This window comes from Glandiceps talaboti, chromosome 19 (assembly GCF_964340395.1).
Source record: "Glandiceps talaboti chromosome 19, keGlaTala1.1, whole genome shotgun sequence".
Taxonomy (NCBI): domain Eukaryota; kingdom Metazoa; phylum Hemichordata; class Enteropneusta; family Spengelidae; genus Glandiceps; species Glandiceps talaboti.
The window spans coordinates 15,790,461-15,811,530 of record NC_135567.1 but is presented as its reverse complement, the minus strand read 5'-3'; the positions used below and the strand labels follow the sequence as shown (position 1 = coordinate 15,811,530).

General features: G+C 36.3%; 1 protein-coding gene across 1 annotated transcript; it reads right to left on the bottom strand.

Moving 5' to 3' along the window:
* Window positions 1–13,690: 13,690 nt before the first annotated feature.
* On the bottom strand, window positions 13,691–20,914 carry LOC144450058 (uncharacterized). Its single transcript, XM_078140623.1, has 7 exons — window positions 20,825–20,914; window positions 18,538–18,600; window positions 18,028–18,156; window positions 17,208–17,369; window positions 16,285–16,415; window positions 15,733–15,775; window positions 13,691–15,028 (listed from the first exon to the last, which is right to left on the bottom strand). The coding sequence occupies exons 1-7, from the start codon at window positions 20,912–20,914 to the stop codon at window positions 13,811–13,813; spliced, it is 1,836 nt and encodes a 611-aa protein (XP_077996749.1). The 3' UTR covers window positions 13,691–13,810.
* Between the last annotated feature and the right edge of the window lie 156 nt (window positions 20,915–21,070).

Here is a 21,070-nt window from a genome sequence, read left to right as displayed (position 1 = left end):
TTTTCAAGTAGGAAGCCATGATAAAATCGTATCATAAATTTAAAAAAAATTTAATTTATGATACGATTAATCCAAAATAATTACTCAATTCTCATCCATATGGCCACTTTTTATAGCAACGTTATTTTCATCACAAATTCTTTCATTTCTAATCAGGAGAAACCAGGAGAGGACCGTATTGTTTACACCAACATTGTACATACCAAAAGAGGGACACAGATATTTGAATTGGAATGTTGCTATGAGACCGAATACACAATAGCCCCTATACATATTGTTACAAACCCATGGTAAGTTGATAATCCTTTCCATGGCTACCTGTCATCAGTTCTTAAAGTGACAGAATATGTTTTCATACTTTCTAGACTGTAAAGAATGGCACCACAAAACATCATTTAGCTAAGCTGTTGTTGTTGTTGTTGTTCTTTTTGTCTTTGTTGTTGTTTTTGTTGTTGTTTTTGTTGCTGTTGTTGTTATTGTTATTGTTGTTGTTATCTTCATTGCCACCACCGCCGTTGCTGTTGGTGGTGGTGTTGTTGGTGGCTTTGTTGGTGTTGGTGGTGAGAGTGGTCATCGCCACCACTTTCATTGTTGTTGTTGTTGGTTTTGTTGGCGGTGATAGTGGTCATTGCCACCACTTCCATTATTGGTGGTTTTGTAATTGTTGATGTTCACAGTGATAGTGGTCATCGCCACCCCTTCCATTATTTGGTGGTTTTGTTGGTGTTGGCGGTGATAGTGGTCATTGCCACCCCTTCCATTGTTGGTGGTTTGTTGGTGTTGGCGATGATAGTGGTCATTGCCACCACTTCCATTGTTGTTGTTGTTGTTGTTGGTGGTGGTTTTGTTGGTGTTGGTGGTGATAGTGGTCATTGCCACCACTTCCATTGTTGGTGGTTTTGTTGGTGTTGGTGGTGATAGTGGTCATTGCCACCACTTCCATTGTTGGTGGATTTGTTGGTGTTGGCGGTGATAGTGGTCATTGTCACCACTTCCATTGTTGGTGGTTTTGTTGGTGGTGGTGGTTTTGTTGGTGTTGGTGGTGATAGTGGTCATTGCCACCACTTCCATTGTTGGTGGTGTTGTTGGTGTTGGCGGTGATAGTGGTCATCACCACCACTTCCATTGTTGGTGGTTTCGTTGGTGTTGGCGGTGATAGTGGTCATCGCCACTACTTTCATTGTTGTTTTTGTTGGTGGTGGTGGTGATGATAGTGGTGATGATGATGGTAGAATAAGTAGAGACACCATGGTTTGATAAGAACAGTTGTATGGCCTCTTTATAGGTACATATAAAGTGCCAAGGGGAACTGGAAATTTGTTTGTGAATGTGAACTATTTAGTGTATTATGTAAAGAGGCCATAAAACTGTTCTTTATCAAATGAAGGAATGTAATACTTATGGTACAAGTCTCTGTATATGTTGTGCCAAATGTTATTATTCCAATTCAGTTGTTTACTTTCCCTGTTTGTAAATGGTCTGATGTCATCAGTTGTATATTTTTTTTAATTAAAAAAATAAGTAATAGTTTCATCTACAAGTGACAAGTACTATGTTAATGATTTGATTACATTTCTTATCCTGTTACAGCTGTGTGCTAGTCACACTTAGAGGATTTGGAACGTTCAACATCACTGCATCACTGTACTCAGATGCACTGTTCATCTCTCTATTTGATGAAAATGACTTTCCACTGATGATATGTGATGGCGTGTTTATCTACTTTGCTATACAATTGGAGTTACATGACTCAGGCTTAGTAATATTTGCTGAGGAATGCTATGCATCAGAAAGTGACGATCCCCATGCTGTTAACGTTGATCACTATTTCTTGATTGTTAATGGGTAAGTTACTATCAAACAAATATGTACATCTACACAAGCATCAGATTAAAACTATCCTCAGATTTATATATAGGCTATATGTGTTTGTGTTTGTATAGATATTTTCATATGTGTGTACACATACACACACATACACACATGCACACACAAACACATACACACATACACACACATACAGACATACATACACACGCACATACATACATACATACACACATACATACACATACACACACAAACACACACACACACGCACATACACACATACATACACACACATACATACATACATACATATATACATACATACATACATACATACATACATATATACATACATACATACATACATACATACATACATATATACATACATACATACATACATACATACATACATACATATATACATAAGTTACAGTACAATACTAGTACTTTCTAACCAAGACATTTCTCTCCGACTTGACTGCGCTGCCTCATATATGCATTACCCAAGGTTCCTTATCTAGACCTACAGACTTCCATGGAATGAAGTAAATATACATACTTTGATAGGACTGACATTTTCTCCACTCTTGGTTCACTTCCCTACAGGTGTCCTGAGGACATTGCACACGTCGATTACATCAATGATGATCTGACAATCCATGTGACCTGGGATGCCTACGATGCAGTAAACCGAGATGATGTTGAAGATGGAGAGGAGATCAACCTGTACATCCATTGCAAAGTTCATGTCTGTAAGAAATATGAAGTTGGGACACCCTGTAGCCTGGTAAGCAAAAACCAAAAGACTTGTTCAACAGAGTTATTTCAAAATTAACAGTATTCAATGTGTGGTTGTATCTAGTCATGTTGGGATAAAGAGGATTATGGCTAATCTGCAAATGCGGGAAATTCAAACTGCTGTATAGAGCACTAGCTTCTGGGTCTTGTTTTCAGCATTTTTTCTGTGCTTGGAGAAACACACAGGTCATGTATCATGTACAAATCGTTTGTGAATGTCGTAGGATGGTAACTTGATACACAAATTAGTTGAAAATCAGTATGTTTGTTTCATAGAATGAAAAAAACTTTCCAAATGAGACAAATTCCCCTGCAAACAGCTGCTTAGATTGTGTGTCATTCAGGATTATTCAAATATGTGGCATTTGCATGTGAAAAACCCAGATATAGGGTATGTTTATATTTTGGTGATTACTTGCCAGTGAGTCATCACAAGTTCTCCACCTCCAAACATACAGTCAGTCATATGCAAAATATGGTCCCAGGCGCCACCAGTTGCATGTTTAAAGAATGTGCAGTAGTTTTCCATAGTAATTTATTTCCTGCATTAGATATATATTTTAAAGTTCATTGTTTGCTTTTTATTACAAGTTCAAAGAAAGAAAGTGAATATATTTACCAAGAAAATAATTACAGAATCAAGCCATTAACTAAGGAAGTGGGGTTTCTTATCTTCCTTATCACTGAATAATGTTTGTTGGTAATATTTACAAATGTGATAAAAGCACTATTACTTAACACATCAGGCAAAGCTAAGCTCAATATCAAGTGTGAAGCCCCTAATGTCATATCAGTTGTTATCAGTTTTACTCACCCATTATCAGTGACATTGCAAATAGCTTTAGAGATGCAAACAATTTTTATGACACCTGACTTGCTGGCTCATCAAGTCGAGAAAATAACACTTGAATCACTAATGCAAAAATTCATCATGAGAATAAAAATTCTCCCATTTTATAAAAAACAAAAATCAAACAAAACATTACAAGTCAAAATTATTCCACTTCATGGAAAATATTTCTACATTTTTGTTCCTTTTGGAAATGAAATGTTTGAATATGGAACTTTCAATCCAAACTGAGCATGCTCAAATGCAAAGGACTATGGGATTATCTGTGGTTATAGTAATACCTAATCTGGAGCTACTGATAAAATTAACCTCACAAATCAGGGTGACTATGAATTGATCATTCGTGGTTATAAATAATGTAACAATATTGTTTACAATACTAATTGATTAGTATTTATTATCACATTTCCCATGATGCAACATTCAACATGGCAGGTTTGCAAGTTCCCTATTGTTTAGCATCCCTAATATTCTTGAACCATAGTTCTTGAAATAAAACAAGGTGTGCAGTACTTTATCTTCATTAGCTGAAAAGGGATAAATCAAATATATTTAAAAGTGTAAACTGGTTGAATGTGTATTTTCAGGGATGCGATGATCGCAAACGTCGATCAATCGCCAAATTAGGTGATACAACTGGATCTACCAATGCTTATATAACTCACGGCCCTGTGAAGAAATCCAATAGGTACGTATGAATATATTTAGATATTACTATACTTTGGAAAGAGAAAAATCACACTGTATAATTAATTTTCTCCAGTATTTATTTTCAATATGTATATTTATATTGTTCTTTTTTGTCTTCTAAGCCCAGTGGGCTGGATGTGGCAACTCTTTAATTTATATAGTACATGTATTTGTATTGAACGAAATGTTCACTTGGTAAGCCCACATAGGACACGTAAATAAATAAATAAAACAAACAAACAAACAAACAAACAAACAACTATAATGAGAATATGTCATGCTCGGCTCAGTTACGTACACTCTACCATCAGAATACTTAACCAGAGAATGTAAGAAGTAAAGTGTGTGTCTGTTTTTATGTAGTCTTTTACTTAGTTTTCTAGATCTTTGTACTTCTGTTAAATGTTGTTCTTGGTGTTTTAATGTGTAAGGTTATACGTAGATTTTTCTGTGTTGCTACAAGACAAATTTCCCTGTGAGGGATAATAAAGTAATATAATAATACTATCCCAGATATTATTTTTCACTCCATTGAGGAAAATACAAGTAAAATATGAGACCTACTTTATGTTGAAGATGAGTGTCTTAAGTCCGGCTGATAATATAATTAAACCATGTCTGGTCACTTCCTGGAACAGCGCCATCTACAGTCAGGCCTGAAATTGGGCAGGAAAGGTCAAATGTCAACACCAATCTCCAATCTGATTAAAGCTACACTAGCTGCAACTAGAAACATTTCTTGAAAATGTTTTGTGACTTAAATTATAATATTTTTCACCTTATTCTGGATGTCAACATTGTCTCTAACTAAACCATGTCTGGTCAAAGTCCCTTAAATAGCACAAAAAGTTGTTCATCCAATCAGTGAACCCCAACTGTTATAGTGATATAACAGTGTATAAATATACCATATTTGGACATTTACATCACTGCCCCCAATAAACACTAACTTTATAAGGGACTGTGTTATTGGTTAGAATTGTGTTATTGATTAACAAAGACATGATGTTAATGACTGTGTGGGTGGCTGTGGATGAATTGTAAATTGCATCTCATGCATCTCAGGACTTCTAGAATAACGCCTTTTGGCTAGACTGTGAGTGGAGGAGGTGTACATGGTAATACAGGAACCCACACTATGTCTTTTGATACCAGTACATTAAAGAGAGTCCCGAGTTTCAAGCTCTAGTTTGGGGTTGGTGGGGTTAGTGCTAATGGTACCACAAGTGTTGACAATGGACATGATGTGGGTTTTGGGTTGTGTTTTTTTAATTTGATGTATACCTTCAGTTTTACATTGGTGATTTGTCTCTGTACGTGTGTCTTGTCTTTTGTTACATTTTATGTTTTCCTGGTGCCAAGAAGAATTTCCATGTTTTATGGACAATAAAGTTTATCTAATCTAATCTAATCTAATCTAATCTAATCACAGATTTGCGGCATTTCCCTTTTTTTGTTCAATTAAGACTATAGGTATTCATATAGTAACAAGTCTTTACCAGGACTTTGTGTCTAATTTTAATTTTAGTAGGGACATCATTGTTTGTTTGTTTGTTGCTTATTCCTTCTTGTTTGTGTAGTAGTTCTTTTGAGTTTATTTATGTAATAAATTTTTTTCTTAAAAAGAATTAAAATAAAGAAATATAAAAAAAGGTAAAAAAATCCAATTATAACATTCTCATCATTATGGTAATATATATCATTCTCATCGCTATGGTAATATATAACATTATCATTGTTATTACAACTTTGATCATATTACCTTTCAACTCTTTAATGATAAATGTATCGTTATTATTTTTTTGTAAACACAGTTGCCAAGACTAGATGGACACCAAATGGGCAGGATGGAAGTGATGAAATATAGCTGATGGTGAATATGAAATGGACTTCATATTAGATCACAATATATTCTAATTAATTCATCAACATTGTAAATCTGTTAAAGTTTTTTTTTTTCATTTCAAATGGGTCTTTTGGTTCGATATATTATATCATAAAAATTATGTTATATTATATTATATTATATTATATTATGTTATATATTACATTACATCACATCATATATTATATTACATTTCATTGGATTACATTACATCGCATTACATTACATTACTTTACATTACATTACATTACAATTCAATTCAATCAATCAGTTTATTTCAGAACAATAAGGCCACAGGCCCAAAGAGCAAACAATGTTACAAATGTTTCAGTTCATAGAGGGGGAGATTCCTCTCTATTCTACATTACATTACATTACATTACATTACATTATATTATATTACAATACATTGCATTACATTACATTACATTGCAATATTGGACATAATGTATTCCCCAGCATACACTGCTCTAGGAGCTACTTCCTGCCCAGGCGAGTTGAGATTCGGTTTCCCCAGACTCTCACTAGTGAAGGTCTCCTGGCAGTGTCCCCAGCAGTGGGAGTCTGGGTAACCAAGACTAGAAAAGCTTACCATTAAAATAGTGCCTTAGAGTATTGCAATGATTATTTATCTAAAAACTTAATTACTGACATGTCATTGTCATGACTACTGGTGAATCATGACTATTGGTGAGTTGTCATGACTACTGGTGAGTCATTGTCATGACTACTGGTCCTTAGTTTCATCATTAGTTCTATCATGTTAATCTTTTATTTATTTATTTCATTAACTTTCAGATTTTGTTCAGATTTTAATTGGTGATTAATTGGGTTAAAATAAAATTACATAAAGCAGGACTCATTGTTTGATGTTTTTAGTGAATGAAAAACTAGTTTTAATCAATGGGGAACTTGCAATCCAGACTGAGCATGCTCAGACGCAAAGGACTAGGGGATTATTGTTGTTATCGTAAGGGCGGCCCTTTTTATTTTTCTGTTTCTCATCTCCCGACCGACCCTAATTTGCAGCTCCGACATCAGAAAAAAAAAAGTTTTTTTATTTCCGACCGACCCCTGAGCACAGCAAAATTGTAAGGTTCCCCGTGGCGTCTTAGGCCAGTTCTGCCGAGGCCACGACCTTGCGACATTGGCCCCCTAAAATTACAAATGAAGCAATAATTTTCCCACCTTGCGTCGCTTTGGCGCATTCATTTTACGGCAGACATCAAAATTATCGAAGTCCACGGCCGGACCAGGCCAGGCTCTGACTCGACGTGAATCCCACAAGAAGTATACTGACTGCGTAAGGGAAAGTTTTGTTGACATCATATAAGATACAGTGTCAACGCGCAGTTCTATTGTTAACATAAAAAATGCCACAAAAAGATCAACTTTGATAAACTTAATCTACAAATTAAAACATTAGAGGGATTAGATGAGACGTCGAAATGGCCGTCTCTCGTCACGTGTTTTGTCTACTGTCACTGTCGTGACCTCTGACCTAATCACTGACGTGTGCGAAACACTGAACTTGCTACCGGAACATCTATCTGCCATGATGCCACACCTCAGAAGCCTTCGTGAACCAAATTTATGGAACAGGTTGTGATTTTCATTTGTTGATGGGTTAAATTAAATGAGTACATGTGTATTTTGATTCCGAAAAAGCTGTGTTAGGGGATCGTGTTGCATGATGTTGACAGTGCTAGTGACACATGTGAATGTTGGGCACTGAATCAATGCGTAATCACTGGCATGGCCACTATAGACGGCCGATGCATGTGCGCCCGCGGTCAGACATGAAGAACGAACTTGTTGTGCAAATCAGAAAAAAATTAATGTAATATTTACAGAGCATCCCAACTTTGACTTTGTTGATAGTTTTAGTTAAAGATCCAAGTTCTGAGTTTCAAGGACACCTATAATGTCAGCTTTCCGTATCATTGCAAGTTTACAGTACGTAACTATGCTGTCATTTGATATAGCAGGACCAAATCATGATATACAGCCAGTAACGGTTAATTAATAAAAAATGAATTATTTTAAAGTTTGTTTGACGATTATTTGTAAGTTTTTCGTTCACATTTGGTACTTTTTAAAGTCGGGATTTTTTTTCTTCAAAATGTCATGAATTTGAAGAGGGAATGATAAACACAGCAGTGTACTAACAATTTTAAAAATGAAACAAGTGGTTACATGTTTAGGATTTCTCAAAGTTTTTATTCAATCATATGTTCACTGTGACTTATTTTGAAGTTGTTCATTGTCCTTGTCAGAAAAAAGGGAATTATAAATTTGAGCACTGCTATTCATTGATATTCAGATTAAAAATTGTGCCTACCTGGCTGTCCAATCTTTCTAAACAATATTATATATATATATATATATATATATATATATATATATATATATATATATATATATATATATATATATATATATATATATATATATATATATAACTTAAAATTGCATAATCTTAATTGCCTTCTTTTTCTAAGGTGTAATGTGTAGTACTTAATTTTCAAAAAATAGCTTACTGGGAACTATTATGAATGGAATTTTTTTATGTAGTTAGGTAATGGTCTATACGTAATAGAATATCTCAGACCACAGTATCTCTATAGTGGTCTGAGATAATTTATATGAATATTTCATAGACAATAATAATTGACCCCACTCCCTGTCAAATGGCACCACTTTTTGGAACCAAGGGGCCTGTGTCCCCACTTGTTGGAAACCTTGGCAGAACACCGCCGTCTAACCCCCCCCCCCTCTCACCCACCCACCCACCCAACCCCTTTGTTACGTCAGAGCTGCATGTGTCTTTCATCATGGCAGAAGCCGTTGAGGTTTGATGAGGGACAGGGCTCAAAATTAATACTGTCACGCGGTAAATTTTGCTGCAATGTAATAATAGCTCAGAATATTTCCATCATTTTCAAAATTATGCTTAAAATTGGTAAAAGTCATACTGCATTCCTAATTTCTTGACCAGTTTTTAGCTTTAAATCAGTTGTATTATCAGGGAAATGACCGACTCCATAGCGTTTCATGACCCATGACATGCATGACCTTTGAAGACATTCCGATGTTTACATTATTACTTTTAATTACTTTTAAACAGTAAATCCCAAAGGGGTTCTGAGTTCTAGAAATGTTTACATGTTATCTGGTGGATTATTTTGACAAGTTCACACTGAAGAAAAATGTTTCATAGAAGTAATGGTTTATATAAATGAAAATTCATCTAGCACCATGCCACTTTGATTAATAGGACGAATGTATTAGTACTCCTGATAAAATCACACCATAGTTCATGGCTACAGATATACACCCATCAGGATGATAAGTATTTAATCATCTTCTTACAAAGTTGTTCTACAGACTTGTCAACCTTGCTAAAATGAAGGAAAGAGACTTGTAACAAGGAATTCAATAAAGAGAAGAGAAATGAAGTTGTATAGAGACTAACAGGACAGAAAGAACAGAGAATAGAACTGAAAAAATACATTTTTTTTTCTTGCCCCCCCTTTTTTTTTTATTTCGCCCGCCCGACCCGCCTGACTATTCCATTGGAGATGAGAAACAAAAAAAAAAAAAACCTCACCCTAATAACTTATCTTGAGCTACTGATAAAATTAACCTCCCACAATGGTCAGGGTAAACTATGAATTGATTAGTGGTGGTTATAAACAATGAGACAGTATTGTTTACAATAATAATTGATTAGTATTTGTCATATTTCCCATGATGCAACATTCAACATGGCAGGTTTGCAAGTTCCCTATTGTCTGATTGTTGGTGTGTACATGTTGGTGATACTTTCAAGTCATAGTTGTACTTTAGTAATCTGAATGACTTAAAAGACAATTAAAGGGAGAGGGAAACTCATCGTCGCAAACCACGACCGTTTTACGGTACCATTTTTAATGAGCCGGTCCCTACTGGTTTTATTTCGAAGTATAGCTGAAGAAATAATAGCTCTGGTTTGCGAGAATGTAAACTCAGAACCGCCGTTTATTTTAGTGAAGTGAAAATTATTTTAAATGAAAAATAATTTTGTTTAGATGCATGTTCTTGGTGTTGCCATTGTACAGTGACATTGTGCTGTATTTTAGTCGTAGAGGGCATCAATTTTGAGAAATAGTTCATCAGATTGAAGAAATATTTAAGTATGGCCATTCTATTACTAGTTCATACTGCAGCAACTCATTATCCACTTACCAAATACAGTGTGAGCAGGATTGCTGTTATTGAGTATTGCTGGCATCTTTCAGCCAATCAGGGATAAGACCTAGAAGTCTATGATTGTTTCAATCAGAAAATACTAGTATCCCCTTTCTGATTGGTTGATCCAGCCTATCAACACCATTAATATGCAAATGTGGACACCCCTGACATCATTGGACACTGATTGGCTGATCTTGCATATCAACACCATTAATATTCAAATGTGGACACCCCTGACACAATAGGTTGTAATATATGTCATGTTGTTCTGCTCTCGTGTTGAGGGGGGGGGGGGGGGGGTAAGGAGAGGAGAGCTATATTTATTTCAAATATTTTTTTTTTCATCAAACAGGAAATAGAGAATACAGCGCCCTCACTCAAATTGGGGGTGTGATCACCACATGGTACCTTTTTTTTAATTTGTCCCTTGATATTCTGTGGAAGTGTAAATCAGGGATGTTTTTAGTATCATTCAGATATTGAAGAAAGCAGCAGTGCTTTATGATTAACTGAGTAGCCTATACTATGTATACCCCCAAGGTACACACAGACAAGAAGTAGTGCGCCACCATGGCAAATTTTGGAAAGGCCATTCAAACTCCACACACACTCATTTGTCAAACCATACAAAAAATGTATGAGGTAAACTTTTTATATTTTAATACCTAGAAGCGTAACTATGGCAAAAATCTAACAATAAATAACATTACAAAATCTACATTTTCAGCACAAAATATCCAAAACAAAACGAATAAATAAAATAAGTATTTACAATTGCACTATTGTAAGCATACAATTATAATAAATATACAAAATTACCACAGAGACCCTGACCACCCTATGTTGTTCTCATAAATGGTTTGGTCTCATGGTTGAAGATATACATGGTTGCCTACATTGTAGTAATGTAGGTATGTGAAGGAATCAAAACTGACAAAAAAATAAATACATGAAAATCATTCTAACTAGAAATCTTGAAAAGATTTTCGGGCATCAACGCTTACAATACCATGCACTTTGCTAGAATATATGTACCGGTATATGACCTCCTAAGTCAATCACATTTTACCCAACAATATGATGCAGTGGTGACTACATGCATATGACCCCCGAGGCCCTTGATCAATGTTTTACCCAGCAATACCACATACATGTATATGCCATCCCCCCATCCCACCCCCTGATATGGATGCTATAAAAGATTGTGATCCATTTAGAAAACACTTTACTTTAGTGTTATGGGTTGTAATATCATCCAACAATGAAAACACATAGCCTTTTTCAATTGTTAGTGACTTTAACAACAAAGGTTAAACTCAATCAAATGACAGAGAAGGGATTTCCTTGTAAATCCTAGGTACGGTAAGCTGACAATCATTGCTCCTGAACAGAATGTGGGAAAAAAACATCTACATGTATGCATACAAAACACATAACATTGTATGGGGTAGTCTAGTTCCTGAAAATCAGAATACGATTGTCAGGAACTAGACTATGTATGGGGAGACATGTGATGCATTTTGGAACCGGCAAATGTCCATTAAACTAACCATATTCTATCCAAGTGAAAAGACAGTGATAAAACTGAAAACATGGGAATTATACCAATTTAGTCTCTATAAATTTAACACTTAATGTGAAATTCTTTGATTCTATTTACAAGTAAATGAGATACAATGAGGTACTTTTTGTGCCTTATTTTGTCTTCTACCATGTCTCCCTCTGTTTTGATGATGTGTCCATGTCCATTATACTACTGTATTCTCAACTCGCAAGTTCACATGAGCACTCATATTTACAATCAAACCAGGACACAGTAGTCCATTGTCATCAAGGGCAATCTAGTATTACAGGAGAAATGAAGGTGGCTTGTTGTTTCACCCATGAAGGAAGACAAATATTGGCGAAGATGTAATTATTCTATGTTACTTAATTCTATATAGAAGTATAATCTAATTCTTACATATGTACTGTCGTATACTCTCTAACTACACAATCTTGGTGTATATGAGAGTTATTGCACTGCTACCCTATGAAATAATAAAATATTAATACTCTCCCATGTATATGCAAATGATGGCTACTTGAATCTGTGTCTTCTGTTTTTTTTAAATCCTAGCTAACAAAAAAAAATAACACATTGTCGCTATACTTGTATGCAAATTATGGCCTCAGTCAATGTCTAGTGTTGCTACAGAAGGCTAATGAGAAAGGAATTTCCTAATTAGTGACATAACATACACTTATTACCTGGCTATCAGGGCACTAATAGATGTGTCAGTGTATTTGCTAAGGTTGGGGAACCCTGGTAACAGAAATAGAGAAAGGGGTAAAAACGAGTTTTGCCCATAGAGTCTATCGTAATTTTGTTTGGGAACCCAGGTAAAATGACATGGAACCCGGGTAGATTTACCTACTTATGACCCTCAATAAAACACTGTATTATGAGGGCTGTCATGCCGCAACTACTTCCCGAGACTGAAAGCTGAGGGAAATACTTGCTATATATAACAGCATGATGGGTAATATGATGTCAACTAGTGCCCAAATTAGGCAAGGCAATAAGTGTTTTATAACACATCACATTCTTAGGCACATATTCTTTCTATAATCTAAGCAAATCCTTGATAAATCTTCATACTACATGAATATTACCCTAGGGAAAATAGAATGTGACTAGTGCCCATTGTATGCAAATTGATTCACTATATTCCACACCATGTGATATGATCTAAGCCAATCACTGAAGGATATTATGATTATGATGTGTTATAAGATATAATCCTCTCCCTGTATTTTGATGTCGTATAAAGCCGGTAAGAAATTAATTTTCTGGCCACTGACAGAATAAAAGTTACCCGATATGCAAATTCCCATTTTCCACCACTTTATATGCAAATTATTATGGATTTAGCATACATCTACAGGTGTACTGCATGAGAAGCCAATCAAAATTGTCTGAAACTCTTTCTGCAAATTTATATTAAATGAGCGAGGAAAACTGTGACCACGCGAGTAGCAAGCTTTACGACCAATAGGGAAGTAAGTAAAAACGATGTGACCCTGATATATTAGTGAGAAAACTCTAAACATAAATATTCTCTGGAAAAATTACAGTAAAATGCTCCATATAGACCATTTTGTGATTCTGTACACGTAACTGTACACATTGTGCACAGGCCACAAATACAACTGTTACACTGCCCTGTGTATGCTCTGTTTTGCCACAGAGGGCACTATTCAAACTTGAGGGCGCTATACAGGCTCAGTCTTCTGATGATAGAATGCTTTCTTCGACATGGTGAGGGTGCTGTCTTGTGTGCAGACAGGTCATTATCCATGCACCAGTGCTATTTTATGCAGTGGGGCATGTCTAGTAGAGACGGTACGTGTACGCGCTACTCTTGCCACAGAGGGCAGTGTTCATAAAATAATAAGATTAAGAGATAAATAAATTAGAGGTAAATACACTTTGGAAGGATTTACTATATTAGTAACATTGTCGATATGTAAATTCAAATTTACAAATGAGTATCCTGCACATCTTGTATAAGCGTCACTGCTTTTATGCTATCATTTCTTTCATCTGCCTTCTCTATATTTTTTGTCTCCTCACAGGTAGTACTAGTAGCAGCTGGGTTAGCCTCCATTGACTGCGTCTCCACAGATTCTGGTGACCCATCAAGCTGCTCTGTTGACTCGTCTTGAATTTCTTCCTGCGTTTTTACATTTTCTTCTTGTTCTGTTGATGTAGAATTAGTCGTTTCTGACACATCTGATGCAGTATTCTGAACCTCATCTGATGCAGTATTCTGAACCTCATCTGATGCAGTATTCTGAACCTCATCTGATGCAGTATTCTGAACCTTCCCATCCTCATCTTTCACAGATTCTTGTGAATCATTCGTTTGTAACAAAGTCTCTCCCATATCCGAAACAATATTCTTAGCCTCCTTAGTGTCTTGCATTGCGTCTTGCGTATTTGTACTCGATTCTTGTTTTGTTGACGTTTTCAAATTATTTTTAAGTGTCAGAGTCTCCGTTTTCTCAGACAAATCATCACAACCATCGTTAACTATCGATTCTTCTGATTTGTCGCTTTTTACGGGTTCTTGGGACGTAGTGGTATCAGCTGCCATCGACGACGCCTCTGTGGATTCTGACACTGTGTCAAGATCCTGATGTAGCCTCATTTTGACTTCACAAGTACTGTCAATCACTCCAGACCCTGGCGCATCATCAGTCTGCGTTGCAACGACTCGGTTTTCTTTTGGCGGTGCCATAAACTCGAGGTAATCATCACGATCTGCGTCATCACCTACCGTTGAATGACTTGCTGTATCCCAGCCATCTTCATCAAGATGTTCGGTTGATTCATATGCTAGCATTATTGAGTGAGGATCGGGCATAGCACCGTCAGACAGCGCCCGAACTCGGGGATGTGGCAATGAATGTCTTTTAAGAGAATTGTTCCGATGCGGCAGTACAATAAACTCCTTATCAATGTCCTCTAAAGTTTCACATGGACTCTGTTCTGGTTTCGTATTCTCCTTAGGTTCCTGAATCTCTGGTGCCTCAGCTCCGACACCGTGTCCCCTCGGTCCCATTGTCATCTTCTTGCTGCTCCGTTGACGATGTATTCTATCACTAATTGCTTCAAGTGTCTTGAGCGCTAGGGAGTAGGACTGCTTAGCTTTACAAACTTTCTTCTCTAAGGAGGTAACTCTTTTCTTTTTATCCTGCAGAGAAAGGTAAACAAAATATTTCAAGCGGGCTAGGGTGTGGGACTGCTTAGCTTTCCAATTGTCTTTGTTTGGCATGTTAACCGTATTCTTTTGATCCTGCACACAAAAGTAAACCATAAGTGTGGAATTACATTTTCAAGCGGGCTAGGGAGTAGGACTGCTTAGCTTTACAAATATCATTGTTTGGCATGGTAACCGTATTCTTTTGATCCTGCAGACAAAATAAACCATAAGTGTGGAATTACATTTTCAAGTGGGCTAGGGAGTAGGACTGCTTAGTTTTACAAATATCATTGCTTGGCATGGCAAACATATTCTTTGATCCTGCAGACAAAATAAACCATAAGTGTGGAATTACATTTTCAAGTGGGCTAGGGAGTAGGACTGCTTAGTTTTACAAATATCATTGCTTGGCATGGCAAACATATTCTTTGATCCTGCAGACAAAATAAACCATAAGTGTGGAATTACATTTTCAAGTGGGCTAGGGAGTAGGACTGCTTAGTTTTACAAATATCATTGCTTGGCATGGCAAACATATTCTTTGATCCTGCAGACAAAATAAACCATAAGTGTGGAATTACATTTTCAAGAGTACTAGGGAGTCAGACTACTTAGCTTTATGAAGTTTCTTTTCTAGTGTGGTAAATCTTTCCTTTTCATCCTGGGGATTGAGTTAAAAGTAATGGGATACTTACCTCTAACTGTTGGTTAAATTGATGTTTCATATCAAAGTACGGCCTAGAAAAGAATAGAGTGTGAATCAAATATTAATTACTGTCAGACAACTTAACACAAATGATAAGTATAACAACACACAAATGTTAATATTCTTGTGATATCTTGTCCAAGTATTGCACTTTCATTTCAAACACAAATTTGAAAACTGTACGTGAGATTTTAGTCTACATGGCACAGGTCTTGTTTTCATTTGCATTGTATGGAACTGCATACACACACATATATACACATGCACACACACAAACTAACAGACATACAGACACACACAAACACAGACAGACATACACAGACACACACAGACACAGCACACACACACAAACTAACAGACATACACAGGCACACAAACACAGACATACAGACACACACAGACACAGCACACACACAAACTAACAGACATACAGACACACACAAACACACACAGACAGACACACACACAGACACACTGACAGACACACACACACACATACACACACACATTATCCCAAGTCAGAAATCAGTAAAAATCTCACCTTGATTTACTGATGTTTTTTTTCAACGACTTCTGTAATTTTTTCACCAGTTTCTCAGCATCTTCAAAATCCCAAGCTGTTCTTTGATGTTCAAGTTCAACCACATGTCTCTCATGCTCTGCTTCATTTACCTAAACATTTGTAATATGAAATATGATTGGATGACACAAAGACAACAGCTACCAATCAACCAATAAGGTTAGAGTTTGTATCCCAAGTTCAACCACATATCTTTCACATTCTATCTCATTAAAAAATTTCTAACATGGAATATGATTGGATGACACAAAGATAGCAGTTATTTATTGACCAATGCAACACGAGTTTGTATCACCACCAAGCAAAATTATGAAGATCCAAATTTTAGAGCTCTCAAAGACAAACATGTGTACTCGTATCCAATATTACAGAAAAATTTATGCATTTGAAATATCTGATGACATGTTGCAATAATACTTTTAGTTTGTGGCTAAGTAAACCGAGACCTCGGTTACCGGAGTAGTATCAGTCACATGTCACAGCAATAGTTTTAGTTTGTCTAAGTAAACCGAAACCTTGGTTACCAGAGTAGTAGTCACATGTCACAAGTAAGTTTGTCTATCTGAGTAACCGAAACCTTGATTGCCAGAGTAGTATCAGTCACACGTCACAATATAGTTTTTGTTTGTGTCTAAGTAAACCAAGACCTCACTTGCCAGAGTAGTAGCAGTCACATGTTAATAATAGTTTTAGTTTATATCTAAGCAAACCGAGACCTCAGTTGCCAGAGTTGTATTAAACATATCACAACAATAGTTTATGTTGTGTCAAGTAAATCAAAACCTCAGTTGCCAGAGTAGTATTAGTCACATGTCATGAAAACTGTAAACCAAGACCTCAGTTACCATAGTAGTATTAGTCAATGCACATTGTATAATTTTTACCTTCATAGTAGCATGATTCAACATTTCCTGCCAGTTAGCGTCAAACGTTCTCTTCTCCACAATCAATCCGTGCTCAGCTACATCAACCATCTCCTTAGCAGCAGCCAACATACTGTTAGCTCTCTCAAATTTCAATGCAGCATCTTGGATCAGTTGTTGTGCCTAGGACAGAAATAATGACAGCTGTAAGTAGAGTCTCAGTTACCCAGACTCTCACCGTTGGGGGCGCTGTCTATGAGACCACCCAGATTAGAGTCTAGGGAAACCACTGTCCATATTCCCTATGCTGGATATATCTCCTGCAGCAATGCATGCTGGGGAATATACATGTCCAACATTGCAGGCTGAACAGTTTAGGTAACAGGTTATAATTTCTCAAGCGACAAATACATCTTAATTACAATAAACACTAATAGGCCTTGTAAGCCCATTGTTGATGACTTGGACGAAAGTATTGTGTGACTTCCAGCACATAACGTAATTTAACATAATTCATTTTCTGATTTCAGATATCAGTGACAGGCAATCAGAGACAGGTTTTTTCTGGTGACATTTAACGAGAATATCATGACCTTTACCGTACCATATCAGAAGTGATTTTTCGCGTTAAATATAATCAAGAATGATTGATCTGGGTATAGGTATATGATAAGTTCCATAATCATTTCATTGTAGGAAAATCAGTAGTCAAGTTTTCAGTCTCGAATCTCCAAGATATTTGTTTCATCTACACCGCTGCTGATTGCTTCTGAATATCTAAATTCCTTGGCCAACATTTGAATAATATTATCATAGTGCACCCAGTGTTCATCAATCTTACCTCCTTAGCTGTCTGCCTGGCCTCATAGTATGGTCTAGCTTTATCTATACATGACCCTAGCTTCTTAGCCTCAGCATTCAATGCATTGGTAGACTCTGTCAGGGACTGTCTGAAGGCTGCCCGTGCATCCTGTCAAATTAATTTAAAAATTTTTTTTTTAGACAGCTTCAATTCTTGATACCCACAATAGAATTTGACCACCTAGGCATGTAATAAAATTAACATCATTTGATTTCTTGGTCAACACCCTGACTTCCACGCCACACTGTATACTAAGAAAAATCCTGTATCATTGAATATCATCCTTCCTATATATATATTTGGTTTAAGAAAATGCAAATGAATTTGTCAATATAATTTGGAGGTTTCACACCCATTCAAAAACATAAATCAACAGAAATATAACACTAGATGAGTTTTTATATATGGAAATATTAAACCTTTAGGTAAAACTCGTGATTCAAATTAGCTAATGCCCTTGAAGGGCGCCCTCTATTGGTGGCCACTTACATCTAGTTCCAATTCAAGACTATTGATGGCATCGGTGGCTTTGTTTAGCTGCTCAAGCTCTTCCTGAAAAAAGAGAAATGAAAATCATGATGCATTTATGAGAAAAAGGAATATATTTATCAAGGCCACATTGCTGACAACTAACCACTGTGACCTGATTTGAAAGTGAAAGAAGCACTCTGTCCGACAATAAGGATGTTATCGTTATTGTTTGGTGGTTCTCTTTCTCAATTTTGAACACTGGGTGTTTTCTTGTAAGATGGATTCTGATTGGCTAATCGTAAGTATGAATGTGGTACGAGAACACCTATGATTTTGTGTCAGATGTAGGTATCAGGCACTCACAGAACAAAAAAAGAACAAACGACAATAAACGTAAGAGCTACATAAAGAAATTGCTTGAGTTCACTACATCAGATCTTAATCAGATTGACCTATCCCCCTACTATGTAGTAACTCAGTTTTTTATCATTTTGACCTGCAATATTTGTTTTTCAATTTTTGAATGATAAAGGGCACAACTGGTTACATACAAAAAAAAACCCTTTGTCTTAAATACAAATACACAATTGTAGCCAAGCTAGGGAGTTACATGTAGGGTTAGCTACTAAGTAGAACATATAGCCATCATTGGAAAGATAATCAATAAGGCAGTGACAAGGAGTTGGTTATCACCAGATACACAAGTATACAATAGACACCAGTGGAATAAACAATGCAGTTGTTTGCTGGACTGGTTATAGCATAGACAATAGAGGTCCTTCTCTATTGTCTATGGTTATAGTGGTCTGAGTTTTAGCATAGACCCCATGAGGGTGTAGGGTCTATGGTTTTACTTGAACTACAAAGGTCAACCCAATTCACATCTTCTAAATCCCCCTTTGTCTTACACTATCCAATACTGATAAGACTTCAGCAGCAACTCAGACAAGGAGTTGGTTATAACATAGACACTTGGTGGAGGGTCTATGGTTATAACCCGCTACACAAACTTTAAAGTGTACATGCAAAGGTACATACTTTTTTTCGTAATTATGTTTATTTTGCCATAAAAATAAAGGAAATCGGGTTTGTAATAGTACAATATAATTCTAACACGAGAAATTGCGCGAAAAATGAGGCACTCTTGGCTCAGCCACAGAGCACCTTCAGGTAAGTACCTCTCATTTGCATATGGATAGGACAGGATTTGGAACTTTATGACGTCACTTCGGGAACACAAACGCATTCGTCAGTGTATCTTTACATGCAAAGCCATTATGGTCGAACCAGAAGGTCAACTTCAAAACCCGTTTTCACCAGAACATAATTACGAAAAAAAGTATGTACCTTTGCATGTACACTTTAATATTAGCTCTGGTAGAGGACTGCTAATCTACTATGATATACATGTGAAACACTGAGTTAACCTTTTGACAGCTAATGGGCATACAGGGACAGAAATTAGTTTGTTATCCGAGGCAGAGGTTGACCGATGTGTGATGGTGCCCCATCAAGGTGTCCCTTTGAGACTGACTACCTAGGCAGATGCCTGATTGGCATCTTCTGCACAGAGTTGAAACTTTGCTACGTGCACAACTAATATCTGTATTTCAAATCTGATGTGGCGATTATGGTTCACTAGCTCTATTTCCTTGTATAATATCGTTTTGAAGTTCCTTGTTAGAAAAGCGCTCACTCCCGCCCGGAACAACAAAATCGAACTACAAATAACTTATGAGAAGGAAATAGACTGGGCATGGGGCTAAAAATAAAGCACGTGAACTGATTTTAATTACATTGGTGTATTTCCTATTTTCAGTAACGCTAGAGTTTCCGTGACATTATGTAATTACAACACGATTACATTATCGCTGTTGGCAAAATATTAAGTTTATGTAGAGATTGTGTTTATCCTACAAGGCGACGTTGACCAAAACTGTGTCACTGACAGTCAATAACAAAATTTGCATCACAAACACAAATTATTGATTTAATCAGATTTAAAACGCAATGAATGACCTGAAGTCGTTAAAAATACGGAAGTAGTTTATTTGGTAATGAACAAAATTAACAAGCGTGCACACAGATTGATTTTAAACAACGGCATAAGTGATCTGCAAATGTACACAATATAATTTAGATGACAGTTATGTGCGTGTCCTGATCTGGCGAACACGTACACTAAATTCTAATTATTGTTTATGTTAGGTTCGTGGACATAAAATCGCGCATCGATAGCCCCACAAAATTTGCGACATCTTTCTGCATTCCATATTCACAGATTTATATCAAATTTTGATTTTACCTTTACTCTGGGGTCCAGTGTTTCATCATCATCTGTACAATCACTCTGATCTTCTCCGTTCTCAGTTTTCACATCACGGACTTCTGCCATTTTGAAATGACAATGACTACTTCACGTGAAATCACGCTTGTGATAACATCACGCATTACACGAGATTTAAGACCCGCTAAGTTATCGAGAAATGCAGAAGTGCATATTTAGACATCTGTCCCGAAAATGATATAATTTAACGTAAAATATTACATT